Below are 24,866 nucleotides of genomic sequence, written 5' to 3' on the forward strand. Positions count from 1 at the left end.
TATAATGAATTTCCTTGAGACAGAGAAGTTGCTGTCCATGCATCAGCACGACTTTAAAAAGCATCGCTCTTGCGAAACGCAAGTCGCCCTTTTTTCACATGATATCTTGCGCACCATGGATGAAGGGTATCAGACGGATGCCATATTCCTTGATTTCCAGACTCCTAGTTGGTAAAAGCATATGGGATTATTTCCCAAGTACGTGAGTGGCTCGAAGACTTCTTATGTAATGGAACCCAGTGCGTTGTCCTCGATGGTGAGTGTTCGTCGGAGGTGAGGGTATCATCTGGAGTGACCCAGGGAAGTGTGGTAGGTCCGCTGTTGTTTTCTATCTACATAAATGATCTTTTGGATGGAGTGGATAGCAATGTGCGGCTCTTTGCTGATGATGCTGTGGTGTACGGGAAGGTGTCGTCGTTGAGTGACTGTAGGAGGCTACAAGATGACTTGGACAGGATTTGTAATTGGTGTAGCCGGCTGCCGTGGCCGAGCGGTTCTAGGCGCTTCAGTCCGGAACCGCGCGACTGCTACGGTCGCAGGTTCGAATCCTGTCTCGGGCATGGATGTGTGTGATGTCCTTAGGTTAGTTAGGTTTGAGTAGTTCTAAGTTATAGGGGACTGATGATCTCAGATGTTGAGTCCCATAGTGCTCAGAGCCATTTGAATCATTCTTTTGTGATTGGTGTAAAGAATGGCAGCTAACTCTAAATATAGATATCTGTAAATTAATGCAGATAAATAGGAAAAAGAATCCCGTAATGTTTGAATACTCCATTAGTAGTGTAGCGCTTGACACAGTCACGTCGATTAAATATTTGGGCGTAACATTGCAGAGCGATATGAAGTGGGACAAGCATGTAATGGCAGTTGTGGCGAAGGCGGATAGTCGTCTTCGGTTCATTGGTAGAATTTTGTGAAGATGGGGTAAAGGAGACCGCTTATAAAACACTAATATGACCTATTCTTGAGAACAGCTCGAGCGTTTGGGATCCCTGTCAGGTAGGATTGAGGGAGGACATAGAAGCAATTCAGAGGCGGGCTGCTAGATTTGTTACTGGTAGGTTTGATCATCACGCGAATGTTACGGAAATGCTACAGGAACTCGGGTGGTAGTCTCTAGAGGAAAGGAGGCGTTCTTTTCGTGAATCGCTACTGAGGAAATTTAGAAAACCAGTATTTGAGGCTGGGTGCAGTACAATTTTACTGCCGCCAACTTACATTTCGCGGAAAGACCACAAAGATAAGAGAGATTAGGGCTCGTGCAGAGGCATATAGGCAGTCATTTTTCCCTAGTTCTGTTTTGGAGTGGAACAGGGAGGGAAGATGCTAGTTGTGGTACGAGGTACCCTCCGCCACGCACCGTATGGTGGATTGCGGAGTATGTATGTAGATCCTAGTCAATATTCGGTAGGTTAAAGTCGCGTCTAACTACTATTGCATGATCTGGGTATTTACACTCAACACCATAGACTTTCTTTGAATGACTCTAGAACTGTCACAGCAGAATCGGGTGGCCGGTAAGAACATCCAACAATTAGCTTGGCTCCACGTAGTCTTGTTATACGCGACCAGATAACTTCACTGTTACACTCAACTTCGGTCTCAATAGACACAATATTTTTGTCAACTGCAATGAACACTCCCTTTCGTATAATCTCTAATCTGTCTTCTCATATACTTTCCATGAATCGCTAAATTTCTCAGAGCTTTCCACATAGTGTTTCAGCCAGCTCTCGATCCCAAGAATAATTTAAGCGCGAGATCTTTCCTCGAGGGCAGTAAATTGAGGATCTTTGTTAAGAATTTTGCTCTGTACGCGGTCTGACTTCCCTTACTGCGTGTCGACTGGTGGGTGTTCATCAGAGTACCTGAAACTACCGCCTATCCCAAAAAAAACCTCATGTACGCTCCACATGTACTGTGCTACCCGAGTTGTTGCTTCCTCTGCACAGTACTCCCCTGACCTATCAAGGAGAATCCTACAAATGCCCAACTGACGACGCAGGTCTAGAAATTTGCAGTCAAGACTGAACGAATCCTTTGGTTCGGACCCTCCACACCAAAGGACCCCGATCAACTTTGGGAACAATGCTGCAAATTGCGAGCTCTGCTTGCACCCTACACGTGAGGCCAGTAGCCTGAGCCACTGCTAGCGGTTGACTGCACCCTGCACGCTCGATAACCGCAGGCAAAGCTGCCTTCATATCTCTGATGAACTCCCGCCGTCTCGAGGACAACGTACTGTTACTTAAAAAGATCACAGGTCCTAGCGGTGGGTCTTTGTGATCCCCTGAGTGATAAAATAAGGCGTAGAGAAAGGGTTTGTGAAGCTACTATGAATAGAACGGGAAGGGTATAAGTACCGCATTAACCCGACGATACAGTGAGGCTTTTCCCCAAACTTGTCGTTCGAAAAGTTGCAGATGAAGACTTTATAGTTGAGGTTCAAGTGTCTTTTAAGTTATGTATTAGTGTACACCGAATGTTAAATCACGAATGTTTATTGTTTTGTGTTAAATGCGTACTCTGAAATTGTTACATTGGCATTTTAATTTTAGTACGATCACATGATTAACTAATCAGTGGCTACATATGGTTGAGAGGCAGGAAGGAGCTTAAGTGTCACGGAAAGTACTCCAGATAGATACGTTTAACGAACGTCACTTGTCCATTTAAAATCATGGGGATCGTAAACAGAGACTTTTTTTATGAACTAGAGCAGCTTAGGAGTGTCCGTGACAAGGTTGATACTTATACGACCATAATTATATTGAATTCTGTTCTTTGCCTGGTTTAAGCAACGCCGTCACTTCTGCCTTGCGCCAGATCTTCGGGATTATTATTCTAGCAACACAAGTGTTCAGCATTTGCAGAATCCTGTTGATAGGTATAGGGCTGCTCTGATCTCATGTTATCCAAACCTAATACTCTGTTATTACTTTTCATCTGATGAATAGCAGTCCTCAGTTTTTCATATGTGAGTGGAGTGCCAAGATGGTCATTCTCATCTTCACATCGTTCGAATTTTGTTAATTTTTTTTCTTTTTGTGGTTTTGCCATTGAACATCAGTTGGTGTGCTATTTGTTCAAGGGTCACACTGCTGACAAGGATTACCGTTTAGGTTTCTCAATAATTTTGTTGACTTCTATGTTTCGTATCAAAACTTTCGAGGATGTTACGCCACTTTTCTATTCGTGATGTTGATATGCCTGGTATAAGTTGTTCTACTGTTTGTATTGTCTCTTCTGAGAATCGATCGCTTTAGAAAACGGTTCGTACCTCTTATGGAGTAATTTTGAGTCTTTATAAAGTCCAGGTAAGTACACAGTTCTACATTCTCTTGAAATGTGTTTACGGGAGATACTCTTTACTAGCTCCTCAAAATCTCCATAATTTTATGGACCAGGACTGATTTTTATGACTACATCATTCAAGTTTTGAGAAAATTGAGCCAACCGAGCTTTTTCGAAGCTGAAACGTCTTCTGGATAAAACTTTTTCTGGTTTAACTTCTTCTACAGTACACATAAGAGGTCAGTGTCGTGTTCTTGGAAATGGTTCTGCCATGTGATTTTTGATTTAGTGAGCAGTATGTTCAGATGGAAAAATGTTATCCGTGTTGAAACCACTCCTCCATCGTCTGCTTTTAAACAACTAGGACAATTTTGGACCATGTATTAATTTTAAACAAATGCATTCAGCTCAGTCTACTAGGTGTTTGCCGTTTGTGTGTCTCCCTATATCCCAAAGAAATACCATGACAATTAAAGTCACCCACGACCAGCTTTGTTAGCCGAGATTCAAAATTGCAAGTTTCTGTAAATATGTGTAGCTTATTTGGTGGCTTGTAGACATATGTAATAGTGCAAGATTGAATTTCTACTTTTAGGATATGTCGCGTACTCAATTCATATTTGCAGACACTATATCACTGTCCTATTTTGTGAAAATTGCACTCCCATATTCTTCATTCGGTCTCTCTAAGATAAGCTTCCTTCCAGTCACCCGCGGACGATGGTCGTTTTGTGCTTTGTGCGTTTCTTGGACTAGTAATGTATCAGAGTTATGCTTCTTGCAAATGTCAGATAGTAATGCTTCCTTCTTTCCTAAAATACATCCATTATTAATGGAGAATGTTGCTAGTGGTAGCATTGACAAATGCCGCTTTAACTGCACTATTGTAAGTTCTTTGGTGGTGGAAGATTTAGCCGTTGGGGTTGCCCTCAATGTTGCTTATATCCAAAAGAACAGACACCACATATACAAAACGTCATTCTTCGTGCGGCAGTTTTACTGCAGAAACATCGAAAATGCAAGTGAAAAACTTTTTTGCTTTCATCATTTTATGAGGGTCGTCAGTGAGAAAAAGTTTCGTAAAAGTTTGGGATTGTGTGTGATGTTGATTGCAAGTCTCCAAGTGCTTTCCTTCTTAAATACCGGATGACTTACAGTATGGGTATTCGCTTTTACACCCCCACAACACCAATTTGTTAGGTAGGTGGTTTTTAACTCTACAGCAGTTCTTTCCAGTCAGTAAGTGATATGTGTACCAAGTTTGTTTGAAATCGGTCCAGTGGTTTAGGAGATGTGGAACAAACATACGTATGTACATATATCCATTTTTATATCGTCTATGGAGTTTCGCTGACAGTGCCCTTGAAGGATGATTACTGACAAACTGCAACATGATGAAAACAGTTTATGCACACACTTGAATTTAATAGGCATATTATTTACTCGTTTTTGGTTGGTTTTTATAGTTAAAGGCATCATACTGACATTCGTGATATTTCCTTTAGATCTATAAAAATGATTTCATGGAAGTGACATAGTTTCATGACAGATGAAATTCTGACTTATCGTGTAATGAACTGGTGGGAAAAGGTTGCAGAAGAGCACGTAGAACATTCAGAATTTGGAAAAGACTGTGATGCAGATAGTGTAGCTACTATTTCTACAGTTTCCAATACTACTGGCAGTCTGGGTAACACAGCGTCGAGTGGACCAGTGGGTGAATATGTCTCGTACACACATCTAGTATAGATGTAGCAGGCGGGGTAGACTGTTTGCCTGTGTTTGAAAAAGCGTTTCTCTGGCACTGAAGTGGCTGCAATTGTGGATTTATATGCATAGTCTAAGACTGGTTGTGAACCCAAGCCCTTTGCGAAATATATTCCTCCCAAGGATATATGTATACTAACAGAAATTGACATTGCTAATTTCCTGCAGATTTTTCAATCTTCATCAGCACGGATTTTGCGCTCCTGATATTTATGACCTGATAACTCATGCCGGACTTTCATATTGTGTTGGTGTGAGCTGTCGCCAGCACTCCGATCGACAAAGAGGCTGCGAGAAGATCGATAGTAGGCATCGGAGGAAGATAGCCTATCAGAAAAGAACCGTGCAAGCAACATGCCACCAACGCCCTCTCGACTACCAGTATTTAGATCGCTGCCGCAGACCGGAGGGCCCTGTCAGTCACCCAGTGAGTCACAGAGTCGAGTCATCAGTAACAGCCCAGTTGCAGAGAGAGTCGAGTCATCAGTCGCAGTAGCAATCAGAGTCTCACTCTAGGGCAGCACATAGCCATCATAGTAGTATACATAGCGGACATGTAATTCACCAGCAGTGAAGTTAACGTGGACAATTACAGAGAGCTTGTACCGCAACACATGGAGTTACGGAGCATCCTGTTTATGTTAATAAAAACCTCTGTTAATACATGCGTGCAGTTGTGTCATAGAAAGAGGACACCGGCCACAAAACCACATCCTCTCCTTGCTTCTGATGGTATAAGTCTACAGTGTCAACAAGACGACAGAAAATGTATAATAAAACTTCGTAACCATATCACTTCTGATCTGGAAGGAAGCACTCTGGAGGGGGGGGGGGAGAGGAGGAGGTAAAGACGACCTGGCTCCCATATATGTGGGGGGGGGGGGGGAAGGGTTGATAACGCCTGATATCTGACCTGCCTTGCACGTCCGACGTGTTTTGCAGGTATATTCTCTCAGCAAGGGTGACAGAATACAAATTTCAGAATATCTCAGCAGTTAGCATCAAATATTCGGCAATGAGAGATTTACTATTGAAATTTCGGGACAGTACTTTTCAGGAGGAATCAGACAATACGTTACTTCCCCCCACATACATCTCGGTAATGACGACGAGGAGAAAATTCGAGAAATTAGAGCCAATACAGAGGCTTACCGATTAATCATTCTTCCCACGCACTATTCGCGGGTGGAACAGGGTTGGAGGGAACAGATAGTGGTACCGAAAGTACCCTCCGCCACACACCATTATTAAGTGGCTGAGTACGATGTAGATGTACAGGAATACGTGCGATGGGACATTATCAGAAAGATGGGGAGGAAGAGATGAGTAGTGAGAGGGCGAAGGCTGAGAGAGAGAGGGGGGGGGGGAGGGAGGATGCGATGACAAAGGAGAGGGAGGAGGGATGAACAGAGAGAGGATGGAGGAAGAGATGGACTTATACAAGACTGGAATAAATAAATGCTCAAGCAGTACCGGGTTTCTCAGCTAGTACATGACAATTTGAGCAGTTTTATTGGCTACAGTTCCCAAAGAGTACGTATTGACATGTATTTCACTGTAATGGTGGATAAGACATTTTGTCACTTAAAGGGTTAATGTTCAACACTAACAATAACGTTTCGAATGGAACGAAAAGACCTCTGCAGAACCTTATAAGGCAGCATGCGTTACCTCATCATATGTTCCAAAACACCGCGCATAAAAATGGAATTCTTCCATGGCTTATACCTCAGGCTCCCTTGGTGATGGAAAGGTGTTTTGGATAGCCCTTAGGCTAAGGACCATTTCTATACCCAACGGAAGGGTCGTCCTAGTATCACTATCCTACAGTATATGACCAAAGTATGAATATTACACTCCACCTCCTGCTTACGCAAATGCAGCAAATCGTTTGGTTCCTTTTGCATTAGATATGATCTACAGTGGGCCTTCCCAGACGCTTATGGTGGCTTCGTTTGTTCATTGGCGGTTCCGTGGAAACCCCCAACAAAGTTTCGTTTGCAGTTTTTTTCGTACCAAAATCGAGCCGCGTATTCCAAGATTGCTATGCACAGCAGATGGCTGAAGGTTTTACGATTTCTTCCTAAGATGCCGATCTCGAACAACCCTGACAGTTTTAGTGATCTTTTTGTCCGTTTCCGACCCTACATGTAAAAAGAAAAAAAAAAGAAAAAATGCGCAGCGTAAATTCCGGCGAGACGAAATCTAAATGATAAATAACTGCAGCAAATTGCTCAACTTTTGACTTTATATTGTCGATCTCTAAGTGTTTATGTAGAAGTGCAACCTTCCAGTTTTCAACGTTTATCCGTTATCGAGAAACACCACCAAAACTTGGTTTTGTTGTACCAAAATCGAGCCGCAGATTCCAAGACAGCTACGCATAGCAAATGGTTGTAATTTATGCGGTATGTTACTAATATCCTGATTTCGAACAACGTTGAAAATTTTCTTGATGCTTTAGCCGTTTCCGCAATTCAGATGTTCAAATTTACCCTACTGATTTACATAAAATACGTACGTAATATTCGGTGTGAGGCGAAAGCGTGGTTAACAAAAGCGACGTAGCACAGAGAAATATGCAGCAAAGTGTCTCCGTGACCGTCAGGAGGATTCTGGGAACCCTTGTAGTACTGAAGCACATGCAGAAGTTCTGTGTACGTAAAATCCGGCCCGACGTGTAAAGTTTTGCGTTATTTCAGTTTCACCTAAGTAAACTATCAAAATTTTACCAACCTGTGAAGTTCTTTTTCTATTAGTGACATTCCCTGCCGTGGCAGGAAAAAGAAGGGAATCAGCAGAAAAATCTTCTACAAGCACAAAAAAGGCGAATACGCTAATTTTTAAAACAGACCAGTTGCATCATACTAAATTCCTCAGCACCTTTAAAAATTTTCCCCTTTTTTTATGCTGGACAGGAGGAGACGCACTAGTTGTGGTATAGAAAGAACGAAGGAAACTATGGCAGTAAGAGAGAAAAAGAGGAATACAGTGGCACTGGAAAATAGTTGACAGTGACAGAACAATGCTAGGAAAAGAGTGAATGAGGTGATGCTAGTGGGAGAGGAATAAAGAGAAGTGGAAGTGGGTGAGAGCCAGTGATGATGAGAGACAGAGTGAATGACAATGAGGAAGAAGAGAGATAGTGAGAAGAGACAGCGGCAATAGGAAGGAAAGAGTGAGATATTAGCAGTAAGAGGGAGCAAGTGACAGTGAGAGGGCACAGTAGTAGTAGGACAGAACGAAGGGGACTTGGCTGTGACACAGGGACACAAAGCGATGAGTTGGACTGAATGAGTGAGTGGGAATGGGCAAGTGGGAGTGGGTGGGTGTGAGTGACTTGTGCGTGTGATCGAGTTACAGTTACGGGAACTTGTGGAACTGAGCGCGAATAAGTCCACATGTCCAGATTTTTGGGGATCTTTTTAAAGGTGCTGAGGCAGGTAGAATGAGTTAGCTGGTACCCCACTTTTCAGTCAGTGTTTTAAACGGGAGCATATTCGCCTTTTCTATGCTCCGATAGTAACATTTTTCCGCTGGTATTCATGTCCGATAAAATAGAGTAAATGAGTAAAAGACCAGTGGAATGTTACCAGCTATTTGTAAATGAAATAACGAATGGTATTCAGATGCAGTGACAGTCGACTTGAAACGGGCGAGCTGCCAATCTTTTTTTGAATACTTTTATCTGTATGTCAACAGTTGCCACAGCAAATGTATCGCATCACCCTATTTAACCATAATTCTTGAGGAGACAGCAAGCAGTCACCTTTTTGCTCGAGTTGTCGTTTATTTAGCCATTAAATAGTTTTCCAGCCGCAGATGGCGGCTAATTTAATATGACAACTGCACTTTTTCAATCCTCTACGTGTTTTAATGCCTATAAATGTTACTTGAGTATGAACTGGCTGATGCGTCGTTAATACCTGCATCACTAAAAGACATTTCGTCATCCTAACCAGTCTGTAGCAGATATTTGTCAGAATAAAAGTACTTCGGTAATTCAGATATAGTTCCTTTTCTAGCCACCACTACTTTTCAAGAATAGTGTAACGTTTTATTAGGATTTAAACCTCTTTCAGTTGTTTACCTCCGTTGAGCCACAAAATATTTTTCACCGGTTCAGAAGACAAATATTCTGAAGTTTTATGAAACGGAAAAACTAAAGCAAATGTAGCTCTCGAAAGTTTAACGTAGTCTTTGAAAAACGGACTTTCAGCTTCCGCAAGCGATGGACATAGAGAGTGGAGAAAAAAATGCTAACTTAAGACGGTACACAATTATTAAAATATTTTGCGTCCCAGTTACCTGTACAAAGAGGTACTAGTCATCATAGCCTTTCGGTACCTAATAGTGGATGCAGTTACGTGCTCTACTGAAAACGTGGTTGTTTCTGGGATTTCCGGGGCTTCAGTGATCCTGGAAAGTAATCTGCGTCTGCGTAGATGGACGACCGCTTAGGTCAACTAAACTAAAGAGATCACATACTACGTCAATTTTTCATTGGAAGATAATTCACCAGCTGTTATTCAATTAAATATTGAAAGACGCCGCAATCATCCACAAATGCTTTTGGAAAGCCCTCCAAATGATTAAAAAGCAAATGTGTATATATTCTTATGTTAATTACCGGAATATACAGGAAATAAATCACATATACTAACTTAACGCCTGCGCCATTCTTTGATTGTCCGATCTCAGTGAAAACATGCTTAGCCTGAAGTAGGGAATAACACACACTTTTTTTTATCATGAATGGAAACTTGGCATTTTTTCCACCATACTAAACACACGCTGTCACTCGGGGCTAATAAGTAATGTTCTGGTGTAAGTCAAACACATTTGTCTTTAGAATATTTTAATCAAAACTATGGATACTGCGGCAGCAGGTTTTTAAACGAGAAAAAAACGATTGTGGTAATTACTTATCGTGAAGCAAACGCACGACACTGTGTATACTGTTACAAAATAATTTGTGTGGTATGCAAGGGCTGTTAACTGTTACCATTTGCTTTCAGGCTTTAAATGTTTCCATAAAAATTGATACACCAGTCTGTCTGTGGATCAAGTATGAGCTGTATCTCATTCACTTTTTGACATCATATGTGTAGCATATATATTACATTTTTTAACTGACTTTAGCCATTTCGTATAAGAAAGTACCCCTAAAAGCACAAACATTTCTAAGCTACACTGCGATAGGAAATTCGCTAGACATAGACGCTGTAAGAAATTCGTGGAGGTTTTGAAGCAACTTAGGAACGGCAGAAAACTAATAAAATGACGATGTCTATAAGAAATGTGTATATAGCCGTCTGAAGGTGGGCGTATCTATTCGATTAGATTAAGCAGTAGAATAAGAGTTTTAAAAACGTTTGCGGGTGGATACAATTTCAATCTACGAAGATATTCGACAGCATTGTTGATCACGTCGTACTGATTAAACGCACATCCACGACTGAGAAGGGTAGCATCGACCGGCGCCTACGAGCGTCCTGTTGGGTAGAAGGGAGCAGGACGCGCTGCTACTGGTCGGAGAGGACCAATCAGGGACGGCAGCGGACGCAGTGCGGCAGCGCAGTGGCGAGCTGTGGTAGGGCGGGGCGGGGCGGAGGAGCGGCTGCGACTGCGATGTGGCGGGAGACCAGAGCGGCAGCCCGGACTGGTCCGGTCCTGTCCTGTCCTCAGGAGGCGGCGAGGCTGCCGTGGCAGGCGAACAGGCGGGCGCGGGCCAGGGCGACACCAGTGCCCCCTGTGAGATGCGCAGGACACCGCCGCAGCAGCCGGCGGGCGGCGCCACCGGACAGGGCGGCGGCTCGGCGCAGGTGGCGGCGGCGGCCGGGGGCGGCGGGGGTGGGGCAGCGGCAGGAGGAGGAGGAGGAAGCGGCAGGGCGCCCGCCGAGGGTGGCAAGGCGGCGGGAGGGGCGACCGGCGCTGCCAGCGGAGGCGGCACCAGGGTGACGCTGCGCCTGCACCCGGTGAAGGCGCGCGGCGACGACAAGCGCCGCGGGGGCGGCGCCGCAGCATCTCAGGAGGCGTCAGAGGCCGCCGCCCAGTCGTCCGGAGCAAACAGGTGGAACTGCTCTTCATTTTCTGCTGTACAGTAGGTTGGCCACTTTGCCACCAAAAACTGTTTGGTTAATCAACCGAGTAACAACGTCTTACAGTAACTACATCACTGTGTGTTATTTACTTTTCATATATAACAGGGTGGCATTCTTGGGCAGGCTTGTGGACTGACAATACAGTATACACTGAGGTGTCGTGGGATACCTCCTTGTATCACATAGGACCTCCTTTTGCCCGGTGTAGTGTAGTAACTTCACGTGGCACGGACTCGACAAGTCGTCGGAAGTACCCTGTAGGAATACTGAGCCGTGCTGCCTCTGTAGCAGAATTTTGTACACGAACTGACCTCTCGATTATCTATCATAAATATTTGATGGGCGACCAAATAATTTACTCGAATTGTCCAGAATGGTCTCCAAAGCCCTCAAACCAATCACAGATAGTTGTGGCCTAGTGACATGGCACATTCTCTTCCGTAAAAACTCTATTGTTGTTTAGAAACGTGGCATCCATGAATGGCTGCAAATGGTCTCCAAGCAACCGAACATCACGATTTGCAATCTACGATTGGTTCTCTTGTAAACACAGCCCACACCATTATCGAGCAACCGGCAGTGTGCACAGTGCCTTGTTGACGACTTGATTCCGTGGCTTCGTGGTGTCTGCACCACTCTCAAACTCCGTCATTAGCTCTTAACAACTGAAATCGGGAGTCATCTGATTAGGCCACAGTCATGTAGGGGCCAACTGATACGGTCACAAGCCCAAGAGAGGCACTGCAGGTGGTGCTGTGTTTTTTAGCAAAGGTACTCGCATCCTTCGTCTGCTGTCATAGCCCATTGACATCAAATTTCACCGCATTGTCCTAACGGGTACATTCATTGTACGTCCCACACAGACTTTTGTGATTATTTCACACAGTGTTGCTTGTCTGTTAGCACTGAGAGCACTATGCAAAGCTTATACCGTCTCTCAACTCTGGCAATACACTATTAAAGTGAAAAATTCAAAGTTGCACCATGGTTTCAAGGCATACCATGTCCTATAGGGCCATGCCTAGTAAAGCACTATCATGTCAAACCGATCTTTGCATTGATGACAATTTATCTTAATGTATCTTACACAATATCTGTTGCTGGAAATAACTGCCATTGTCAAGTTACTGCTCAATTACATCTTATATAGGATAGTTGACATATTCTGTATTAGCTTCTGTATTAAAGAACATCTCAGTTCTTCCAGCAAACTCATTTTATGACCTATATTTGATTCTTGGAGTGCTTTTGAATTTTATCGTACGTTTCCAAATGAAGTCGTGTATTGTGTATGTGTGTAAGCACTCATTTGTTTAGAATATGGGCACAGGATTCCTCATCTTTATGTTCTCGGTGAGACATAAAACATTTTACAGGTTTGCACGTATCCAAATAGGTCATGATTTAATTTACATTCAGTATTATCTTCTGATGCAGTTGCTTGGATGTATAAATTCTGTTACCTTGCGTATTATGTAGAATTTTACAATGTTTTGTGATATGCTGCTGATGTGTGGGATGATAGCTATGCACATGTGCACACGTGCTCTCTCTCTCTCTCTCTCTCTCTCTCTCTCTCTCTGTCTCTCTCTCCCACTCATTCACACACACACAAAACATGCACTGCTGGATAAAGTATGCCCTAATTTTTTAATGTGTCAAAGTCCTTACCCATATGCACCTTTCAGCCCTTCATGTTTTCTGTCACAAACCCATCTTCCATTAAGTAAACTACTTGTCCTTTCCACAGCCCCATCCAGATGATTCTGACCCCCCCCCCCCCCCCTTCCACACCACTGCAACACACACACACACACACACACACACACACACACACACACACACACAAAATTGTTTCTTTTCCAGTTTTTGCTACACAGATATTGAAAATGTTGCTTAAATTAACTATATTATTGAAAAGTATTGCATGCATCAAATTAAGTGCGTCATTGGACTAAGTAAATAACCAGCAGCATAAACATTCCCAAAAAAATTGGAAACAAAACAAAATCTATATCTTATTGTTATTGGCTACTAATATATATGGGTTTTATTATGATGTATAATAAAAAATAAATTTTATTTGCTCCTCACAAATTATTGATAATTCATAACTTACTAATTATAAATAAAAAATAGTGGCTATAATTAAGAGATGAGAAAATATTCGTTGCCAGAACTGAGTTTTTATTAACCAATTTGTAAAGAAATCAGGAAATAACCATTCTTTCATCCAACACTACCTATATAATTCTACAAAATTTTTCTTTTGTTTGCAACTTCCTGGTGTAAAATAGCACACTACTTGGCAGTACATCAGAAAGGGATGGGGGCTAAGAAGGGAGCTTAACATGTTTCTTCCACTATTTCGTTTCAGCTGACATTCTTAAGAAATGTTCAGTCAAGATTATTGTAAATGCAGATAGCAACACTTCAGCATTATCAGTAGCAGGCAAAGAACTGTGTTTATTTGATGACAAAAGCTGTTTGCCCAGTTTAAATGACAACATAGGGTACAATAGGAATACTAAAAATTCATGTCTCGTAAGTAAATTGTTTTCCTGGTTGGATGCACGTAAGTGTGACAGGTGGGTGTGCAAGTCAGGATGTGAACAGAGTACTAGTACACAGACTTATTATGTTTGGTTAATAATAACATGCATAGTAATTAATGTTATGTAGAAAGAAAACTTTAGAATTGACCAGATTGGCAGAAATATCATCTTTATGTCTGAGAAAGAGACAAAATGAGGTAGTAACAACAGATAGCCCAATATTCATACAAGTAGATACGGACCCTGTGGCAGAGGACTCTTAGCAGGAAGCTTGTGCTGAATAAACACTGCTTTGAGGATGAACACACTGTGTGGTCAAATGAGGTGGTCAGTCAGTCAGTCAGTCAGTCAGTTTTGTTCGGTGCAGATGTTGCACAATCTGCGCATTGGCCACTGATGAATGACACCCATTAACCATCAAATACTACCCATCCAGATATTACTTTAGCCCTACCTGTGGTACTGTAGAACCCCTTATTAAAAACTTAATAAATAAGGATTCAAAATTAAAGCATGTTATTTTTTACAGTACTAATTGTACTGTACTAATTTTTACAGTACCAGTACTAATTGTTTTGTATATCAAAGAATCCTTTGCTTTGTTTATTGTCCTTCATTTGTGCATTTTGGACATGTTTTGTCCTGACTTATTGTGCATACAAATTTTTTGGTACATATTACAGCAAGTTTTACTGTCACAGTCCTTGCTTTGGGTACAGAAGGCTAATCTCCCTGAAATAGTGTTCCTTTGGATTGACAGTCACTGCTGTACTGGTATGCCCAGAATCCCTCTGACCATTTCTTGAAGATTACAAGACAAACTTGGATCAAAGTGATCATATCAAATCAATAACTTACTTCTTTTTCATCAATTCAGCATGGATTCTTTAGATTTTGAATCAGAAACCAATGGAAGTACCATAGAGTTGATTCCAATAAGTTCTTAGATCTGAGATGCGGTATTACATATACATAACATCGTGACATCATTTCAAAGCTATGAATGTTTCGTATTTTGTGTGGAGCAATCAAGTGGAACTTTCTGAACAGCAGATGGGAGTAATTGCAGTGCCATTATGGAAATGAATACCAAACACCAATTCAATAAGAGAACAGAGTAGAATCTGCAGAAATGAGACACCTTAAAAGTGTGGTGGGCTCTACCTTACTGGATAGGAAGAGAAGTGAAGACATTAGATGAGAACTGAAACCTCAATGTAATTAAGTACAGAATGAATTGGAAGGAACATGTGGAAAGAATGGATGGGGCTGGACTTCCAAAGACGTTGCTCAACTAGAAGCTGAAACATGTAAGAAGCAACTATGAAGGAACAAAGAAGAGATGGCTAGACTGATATGTTTTAGTGCAGAACAAATCATTTGCTTTAATTTTTGATCATGGATCTTCCCATTAAATCTTTCGCAAAATGTCTCAGTTATTATTAATTTGCTTACTGCAAAATGTGCCTTCAGTTTCTATAGTTCAAGGATTGAGAAGGTAGTAGTGCATTAGTTGTTTTGATTACATTCCTGAAAACTTTAAATTAAAAAGATGCAACAATGACTCCAGTTCACTTCAGAAATAAAAATATTAGCAAAACTGTAAACAGTTAACATCTGGCTTTTCATTGGAACACACACACACACACACACACACACACACACACACACACACACACAGACAGAGAGAAAGAGAGAGAGAGACTTTTGGTCACTAGTCACGCCTGATCTCTAATAAACAAAGGATACAAATGACGACAATAAAGTAAAGGTGGTGGAGAGGAGGCACACTTCTTAACACTATTGCAGGCCCAGCACCTGCCAGCAGTGCAAACTGCACTTAACTTTACTCTGTTAATCCTCCATGTGTGTTATTACATTGTTGGATTCTCCTCTTTGTGCACAGTCAGTATGATTATGCTGCAGTCTCACTGCTGGCACAGCACCGGTGCAGTCTGGCAGTGATGAAACAAACTTACTAATTACTGGCACATTTAACCTGCAACAAACCTGCCCTCTCACTGTGATTTGGTTGGATACGTGCATTCGGACATGTCCATATGGCATGATAGACAGGCACAGTGAAATTCACAGTCCACTGAGATTTGGTGCAAGAGCTGGGTTAAACATTCAGCATAGTGATTAACAAAGAAACTTTAAGGTTTGTGATGCCTTAGCACATGTCAGTGTTTCATTTACACTAGAATAAGAATAATAACAAAATACGGCATTATTCCAGCAGTCATAAGGCACCGGATGCTTGAGCAATGAAAGTCTATGACAACAAAGCATATGTTTGTTTGGATAGGGATTCAACTTGTAAGAAGAGAGTAGGCAAAATTACTAACAACTCCCGTAATATTATTAATCAGTCACAGAGGGTTTATACGTGAAATCTCTTCTTATTTACACAGCAAACTGTACCAATGAGAACTTGGGAGCAGCAAAATACTGGCTGGAGGGGCAAGTGAATTCCATAACCCCTCCACTTTTCAAGTGTGATTTCTCCATGGTCACACCTCACCCCAGTTCTCACTCAGCAAAAATCAGAAGGTTTTGGTTAAATAGTATATTTGCTTCAGTGTGAACTTGACTACCTTTAAGATCCTACAAACCATTGTCAAATAGCAGCAATAACTCTGTTGTTGAACATAAATGAGCTATGTACGTGGCAGCTGTGTGAACTTAACTCACACATAAATAGTGTTATTTATAGATGTCATCTTCGCAGTAACAGTTTCTTTATTTTCACACTTGGACAAAATGACAATTGCAGGGCAAGGAAAAAGGCTTCTTGTCATAGTCAATGTAGAAGAACTCGCCTACTTCTTTTGGCGCCTCTGAGACCATTCTTTCGTGTGTGTGTGTGTGTGTGTGTGTGTGTGTGTGTGTGTGTCTGTGTGTGTGTGGCGAGCATGGGGCCCCAAGCTATTGCAGCACCTACTTCCTTTCACCTCAGATTACTCTTCTTACTCTCACTGCCTTTCCCATTGTCACAGCATTTGATGTTGACCCTGCAATTCCATAGGTTCTGCTTTCCTTTCTTGGAGTAACCATTTATTTAGTTTACATCACCTTCCAGCTGAGGTAATTTTTCATTCCCCTGTGGGTCTTTTCTTCTGAATTTCTTCACTAGTGTCAACTGATTGGGGAAGAACATCTTAAATATAGTGTACTACATAAATCATCTGTGCCCAATATCTGCATAGGCCCTTATATGCATTTCAAAGCAAATGCAGCAGCCAATCTGATTCAGTTGAGCTGTTACATACTCTTTCGTTTATGCCTCTTAACAATGCAAGGGTCACACTGCTGATAATGTTAACTCCCCACTTGTTGAGGACTAGATGTCAGTTTTCCTGGGGGACTAGGATTACCAGCAGTGGCCACCATGTCAGAAGGCCTTTGCTGCTGTGGCTGGACAGTGTCGGTGAGGATAACCCTTGATAGGAGTAGGTGGCATCTGGGCAGAAGTTTCGTACATTGTACATATCACATTACACAAAAACAATGGCTGTTCTGATCTGTCAGTCCTATAAACAGTTCTAGACATTCAGTGCTGAAAAGAAAAGTAGATGAACATAAACTTATTTACTGCTGCCTGCCATATACTAGGGCACAAAAAATATGAACACTCACAGCCTGTTATATGATCAATTATGTGAAAGTTACAACCATCCCCCCTACTAGCTAAATTTTTTCCAAACAAATTCTCTCACCACTCTCCTCTACTGTGGTTACCATGACACTATCTTTGGGAACCATTTCCCGCACCTGATTAGAGATGCAGCTTCCTCCTCAGGCATCTACTAGTGCGAGTGTTCCCAACCAGGAACGTTCTCCTCAGAAACTCACAGATCAGAGGCCTGATGGCAGTGAGTAGCTTGAATGGGTGTGTGTCCCAGGGCTGCTCATACTTCATCCATTGCCATGCTCATCGTGGATAAGCCCTTGAAAGACTTGGTCAGCAAAGGCTGTGAAGGAGGAGGAGGAGGAGGAGGAGGAGGAGGAGGAACTGGGAGAAGGTTACTCTGGTGACCCTGGAGACACCAGATCGCTCTACACAGTCTGATTCTGAACAAATGCTCATTGATGTGACAAGCAGCCAACCTCAGGTGTGACTGGTCCTCCTGTATCCTTCAAACCTAACATTGAGACCCATAATGTTATCAACATTATCAGTATGGATATTACTGTCACCTGCAAGAACTTCACATTGTTTCCTCATCTTCTGCAATTAGAGTTGCCCTAAAGAAACACATTTCACTGATGACTATTCCCCAAACACCCCGTGGTTATCGTGCATTCTGTCGGAACTGTGCTGGCCCTGGGAGGCCATACATTGGTTCACACAGATGTTGTTAATGTGGATTCCCATTTGTACCATATTGGAAGCAACAGCAATTCGGATACAAACGACCTCAGCAGTCATCATTTGCAATGTTTATCTCTGTGCAGGCCACTTAGATTGAGTTGACCACCGTATTCCAACAACCCTCCCCTTTCCTCGTACTTTGGGACTTCAGTGCCCACCATGCCCTGTGGATAAGTACCACTTCATCTGACTGGGGCCCTCTAATTTACCAGATTCCTACCAACCACGATCTGTGTCTGCTCAGTAATGGTACTTCCATCCACTTCAGTGCCACCCATGGGACCCTTTCTGCTACCGACCTAGTGACCTTTTCCCCTAGTCTCGTGGCTTTGCTACATTGGTCACTACATGGCAGTCTTGGTGACAGTGACTGCTTTCTGGTGATTCTGACACTTCCTTGCCACAACCACATGGACAGACTACTACACTGGGTGCTTCAAAGAGCCAGGTGGCAGTTGTATACCTCTGCTGTTACCTTCACCGCCCCGTCTGATTGCATCGAAGAGGTTGTGCAAGACGTCTCCAACATGATTACCCGTGGTTCTGGAACTGCTATTCCCCTTTCTGGAGGTTTCCTCCATTGTTGGCCAGTGCCATGCTGATCCAAAAACATTGCAACATCTGTTTAAGATAATCATAGAGCCCTGCAACATTTCAAATGACGTCCTTCACAGACCAACCTCATTACTTTTAAATGAGTTCATGCTAAGGCCTGCTATGGAATCAAATGCAGTAAAGAAGGAATGCTGGGAGTGGCATATCTCCTCCCTGAGAATGCATCTCTCTTCATCCCAAATGTGGGCTGTGCTCCGTAGTCTTCAGGACTGCCAAAGATCCACAACCATGCCAGGTCTCTTCCTTTGGGATGGTTTTGTGTACTGATACTTACTGATACGTATTTCTTGCTGAACACGTTGCAACGTTCTTTGTGACAGCATCAGCATCTTCTTATTACACAACCTTCTGGATGCGTAGGGGATGAATTTTAGACATCCCCTCTCCTCCACCCCTTGGAATGTGAAATCATATAATGCAGTGTGACTGGGAATTTCTTGAGGCTCTTGCCTTGTCTCACAATATGGCTCTGGCCCTGATTCCATTCACAGTCAGACAAAAACAACATCCAACTGTTACTCATTGGCTCCATCTCCTCAGGGTCATCAACCATATTTTGCTTGATGTTGTCTTTCTTTTGTAGTGATGAGATAGTGTTATTGTTCCAATCCTTAAGCCAGGCAAAACCCAACATCCAATGACAGTTACCAGCAGAATAGCCTCACCAATGTGCTCTGCAAATTGCTTGAAGGAATGGTTGCTCGCCGTTTACACTGGGTACTTGAATCTCAGGGCCTTTTGTCTTCCATCAGTGTGGTTTTCTGGAAAGACAATCCACAACCGGCCATCTGGTTAGTATGAAAATGGCACTCTGATAGGCTTTTTTTAAACATAAACTTCAGTGCAGTATTTTTTTCATCTGCAACAGGCTATACAATACTGCCTGGCACCATTACATTTTACTTAATACCAATTTTTATTCATCAGTGTTAATCCCACCAGTTGTTCTGAGTTGGAATTTGTACTTCATTCAACTGTCATCAGGACCATGAGAACAATGTCCTGCAGGGTTTTGTGCTTAGTATCAAACTCTTTGTCATCACCAGCCATGGATTGATGACCTCTTTCTGGCCACCTGTCACACTGCGTTGCATGTCAATGACCTTTGCATTTGGTGCAGCTCCCAATCTGTATCCTCGGCTGAACATCAGCTCCAAGGCACCATCAGACAAGCTTCTGATTGGAGCTCATGGTTTCCAGTTCTCTCCTGCAAAAATGCAGGTCATGCATTTTTGTCATTTTACCGCAGTTCGTCATCATCCAGAACTCTATTTAGCTAGCCAGCCCTTGGATGTTGTTGCACAGTCTCAACAGCACTTGGACACTGTTGACGAGTCCCAGTTTTATTTTCATTTGAATGAAGTTCGTTCAGTTTCACAAAAGTATTTGAATTCAGTTTTGCGCATCTATTTGCATTTTTAGATTCCAGTATGGTATGCTTTGATTAATAATGCATAATACAAGCTGTATTATAATATGTAAAGGCGGAAAGATTGTTTTTCATTAAAAAAGAGAGCACTGAACGGTTGGCAGGCACATGGAATAGGTAGTGTAACCCCTCCCAACCCCTCCCAACACTGAGTGACTGTCGTCCCAGTTCCAGGGCTGGTTCAAGAACATTTTTTCATACAAGCGATGTACATTTGGCACCCATCCCTTCACCCCATTTCCCTGTTAGGCTTTCACCTGTGTCAGTTTTCGTTTCTTATTCTGGAACTCAGTATATACTGATCTTGCACTTAGGTGAATACAGAGACAAATTTCAGAAGAAGAAAAACATTTTGTGAACAACTGTTCTCTGCAATGAAATGCAACAAGACGCGCCTGAGAAACACATTGTCTGATCGAAATTTAATCTGCACACTGCACCTACAATGCACAAGAACAATTACTCCGAACATAAGCACAATTGTAAAGGGCAAAAAGTACAAGATAACCGGAATCCCACACTTCAGTGACACCTTTTATTGTGTAACAGTTCACAAATTAATGCGAATGTAGAGGCATACAACACTAAGCTAATAAAATTATGTGGCACGTGTACATTCCCCTTCATTTGTTTCATTTGTCGCAGTAATAATTCATGAGTGATATCCCTGCAGGTGGCCGCGGATTTACATTGACTGGCGGCAGCTGTTGTGTGCTCCACATGACTCTCCCCACTGTCCGCTCTGGTCCGGTAGTGGGGGTAGCATGCTCGCGCTGCTCTGTACTCGCGCCTGGCTGCTCACAGCTTGCTCCGCGAGCACGTATGTTGTGAAGCCCTGCTGTATAGTAACCATACAGTTATGGCACCTCTAGGCCCCCTCTCAGCTCAGTGCACCAAGTGATGGCATGTGTAGCTTGGCCCTTAAGCCAGGGCTGCCCATTTCTGCCAGTTGGGATGTCAGCAGTGATCTCAAATGGCATGGGTGGTGAGAAATGCATTTAGAATCGAGAGAGGAAGAAATGAGACAGTTCGAGGTTAGAAAAGATCACTGTGCGAGTTTGTTCAAGAACAGACTCCCTGCTAGTCCATGGTAGTTTGCAGACGTGTTGTAATGCACATACATTGCTCAAAACAAATTGGGATTTGTGCACTGCTCAAATGGTGTGTTTCTGCACCCATGTAGTGAGGAGCACTGTGAGTGGTGTGAGCTTTTAATTCCTCTGTTGTGTGCAACAGCAGTCACTCTTTAATGGATGGACAAATGTAGCAAATACCATTTCTGTATGCAAAAGTGAGAAAGATTTGCAAAAGTCCGCTATTTAGACAGGATGTGTGTAATGTATTTACGTACTGTGAGTTGCATACTGCCTCACACCAAAGTCTTTGCAAGCTGCTAATATCATTATATCATACCAATTTACATCTGTCAGGTTCAGTGTGAGCTCACAAACTGTCAGTGCCTGCCAGATAACAACCATGAAATGGAAAACAGTCAAAAAATTTATCTTATTACGTCACATTTAATAGATCTACTATTTGGACATTACAAACTGTTTGATTACAACTTGGTTGTGGTTCTGCATACTGTACTAGACACTGGCAGCAGACAATCCATAAGTCAGCATTGGTTCAACTGAAGTTATTGATTCTTAAATAACAGATCTCGTCAAGCATTGTCTGTCTGGTATTGTATGTAAGGGACCCCACTGTGGAGTTGTTGATATACTGATGTAATAATCTAAACAGTAAGTTTCATTTCAAGATAAAAATGCCGATTTTCTCTCCCTTCTGAAAGGCTTGATTTTCTTATCCAAATACTGAGTGAGTTTGCACCTACTATAAATGGATAGTTTATGTTCGTGTTGGATCCTCTCTTTGTTACTTTTCCCAAAGATACATGTGTCTGGCATTATAGAGTTCTTTGATCTTGGTATTTTGCTGGTATATGTTCCATCTTTCAGCTGTGACGATGTACACTATTTGCTCCACCCTTGTTGCAGGCCAGGTGCAACAGAAGAAGCGGCAGAGCCGGAGAGTGGCAGCTCGTGTCCAAGCTCTGCAGATGTTGAGGGTGGCAGTCGGGAGGAAGGTGTTACAGGTGCCGGCAATGTCAGTGTCGCAGGAGAGACGGGCAGTGCCACTCTGGATGATGCTGTCTCTTCTTCTGTTGCACTCAAGAGAACTCATGACCCTGACACAGCCCCTGGTAAGTTCTTCATGTTGCGGGTGCTTTTTTCCTGTTTCTGTTGTACATGTGTCAAGCTCGGAAGGTGGCAGTAGATACAAATCTGTTTACTTGTTACATGTGGTACACTAATTGCCTATCACAGATGGAACATTAGATGCCCTGATGCCATGTTTATAGTCACTGAGTAGCTGTAATTTAACTGCATCACATTTTAAAATGGGTTTTGAAGTGGATTTTCCACATTTTCTGAGAGTGCTAGCAAGGGTTTCTTTTACCATCCTACTGCTCTGGTACCAACATGTGTAACTCACTATGGTATGAAAATTGCTCTGTATGAAGTTCAGAGTGGAGCCTCATAGACCCTGGGGATATCTAGAAAATGTGGAATTTGTTACAAATAATTAACTGTTATAACCAATAGCATACATATTGGAAATATCACTTGGGAATGTAACAGATATTGGTAAATTACCTATTGAGGCAGCTTTGGACCTGAAATTGCTGGAATATGTAATGCCGTACACAGTAAGGTCTTGGTGAAAGTGATTTCTGAGGCAACAGTGGCAGAAACACCTAACAGAAAACATGAAATGTTTTAGTACTCTGTTGTGTTGATACTGAGAAATTTTGTGATCAGAGCTGAAATACAGGAATATTACATATGAGCTTTAAATAAAAACTTGAGTGTATAATGAAGTTTTGAGAAAGTACATTAGGTTAATTTGTATACAGTCAAAATAGTAAAACACTTTTGGCATTCACACACTTCAGGGCCATTTGTGGGAAAAACGGAGTAAATTTACAATATTAGTCATTGTCAGTGTCCATGTAATGTCTGCTTCCATTATTGTAAGTGTTAGCAGCTCTTTTGTAGAAATGAGATGACTATTTATCCTGGTCATTGAACAGATATTGTGCAATGAACTTTGTCAAAATTTAACTACAAACTATTAACAATATCAGAGAATCAATTCTTCAGTTTCTCTTGGCATATTTTGTTGGTCGAACAGTCCTTGCTTTTACTGTTGGCTTATAATGTTCACAATATTTTGGTGACCAGACATGTTGCCATCATCAGCTGTGCTGACAGGTTGATAGAAAGAGCTGCTGGTGGCACATGGCCGACTTACATCCCCCTCCCCCTCTTTCCTTGAGCTCTTCCTATGACATCAGCGGCCCAGAGGTGATGGCATGGGTGTCTGTGGTAGTGTAGGTGTAAATACTCAATCCACCCTGCTTGCCAGATTGATTCCCTGAGTGTCTTCTTAGACTTGCTGAGATTATAGCTGCAGTTCTGGTTGATGAGATTGTCCCTAGTATGAAACTTGATGGTCTCTCTAACAGCACTGCTCCAGTATTTCAAAGTATGTGCTAAACTCCTGGTATGTTTGTATTCCATTACATGATTCTCGGACAAACAATGCTCTGGGACTGATGACCTGGGATATATTAGATGAATGTGCTGCTGGCATTGATCATCAGTGGTGTGCACTATTTTTCCAATGTATGTCTTGCCACATTGGCATGAAATAGGATATTTCACGACCTTCCACAAACTGAGGTCATCTTTCAAACTCCCCGGTAATGCCCATATTTTATTGGGTGGGCAAAAGACAGTTTTTGCTCAGTACTTATTCAGTCCGCAGCTGGTTTTTTCCAAAATTGCATTGGTGTATGGTATGAAGGCAATGGTTGCCTCTTCCTCCATGACTTTTTCCATCTCCACAGTTTGTACTGCTGTGGTGGAGCAGAGTGTGCTCCTAATTTGCCATTTTGAGTAACTGCTTTTTCGGTATACAGTTCTTATGTGTTCCAGTTCCTGGAGCAGACATACTGCATCTGAGATGGTGTGTGCCCTATGTACTAGTGTTTTTAGTACCCCATTCCTCTGCACAGGGTGGTGGCAGCTGTCAGCATGCAATAGAGCTCACTGTGTATTTTCTTCTGATACACACCATGGCCAAGGGTGCCATCAGCTCTTCTCTTGACCATGATGTTTAGAAATGGTGGTATTCCTTCTGCTTCAGTCTCCACTGTAAATTAGATGTTGGAATGGATGGAGTTTAGATGTGCAAAGAAGTTCCTTCTATGGGGCTATATGATGAATGTGTCATCCATGTGGATGAAGTCAGGGCTTCTTCCTTGGAAATGCTCCATACATAAATTCACAGCCACAGACAGGAATGGGCTGCCCATTGTGACTCCCTCCAATTGTTCATAGTATTCTACATAAAATAGGAAATACATGGAGTTTAGGTTATGGAAATGCCCACGGTCTTTGCATAAAATTTCTGACCTGTCAGTTCTAGTTACTCCCATAGAAGCACGCTGTTACACAGATGAATAGCAAAAACATCAACAACCCTCAACAGGAAATGAGTCCTTCAGCCCAAAGTTGTTGAGGCATTTCACAAAATCCACAAAATTGGAGGTGTGATGCAGGCATTTTACTTGCATATGGGTTTAGTATTTCTATCAGGTATTTTGCCAGCAAATATTTTGGAGCCCAGTTGCTAACAGTGGGGTGTAATGTCACCCC

At 42.3% G+C, this 24,866-nt stretch overlaps 1 protein-coding gene across 1 annotated transcript in view; it reads left to right on the top strand.

Moving 5' to 3' along the window:
* Positions 1–24,866, top strand: part of LOC126188785 (ankyrin repeat domain-containing protein 12-like) — a 127,891-nt gene that overhangs the window by 60,526 nt on the left and 42,499 nt on the right. The window contains exons 3-4 of the mRNA XM_049930398.1: positions 10,750–11,134; positions 22,140–22,345. Coding sequence (XP_049786355.1) covers positions 10,750–11,134; positions 22,140–22,345 — 591 coding nt within the window. The remainder of the gene's footprint in view (positions 1–10,749; positions 11,135–22,139; positions 22,346–24,866) is intronic.

The sequence above is a fragment of the Schistocerca cancellata genome, chromosome 5 (genome assembly GCF_023864275.1).
Source record: "Schistocerca cancellata isolate TAMUIC-IGC-003103 chromosome 5, iqSchCanc2.1, whole genome shotgun sequence".
Taxonomy (NCBI): domain Eukaryota; kingdom Metazoa; phylum Arthropoda; class Insecta; order Orthoptera; family Acrididae; genus Schistocerca; species Schistocerca cancellata.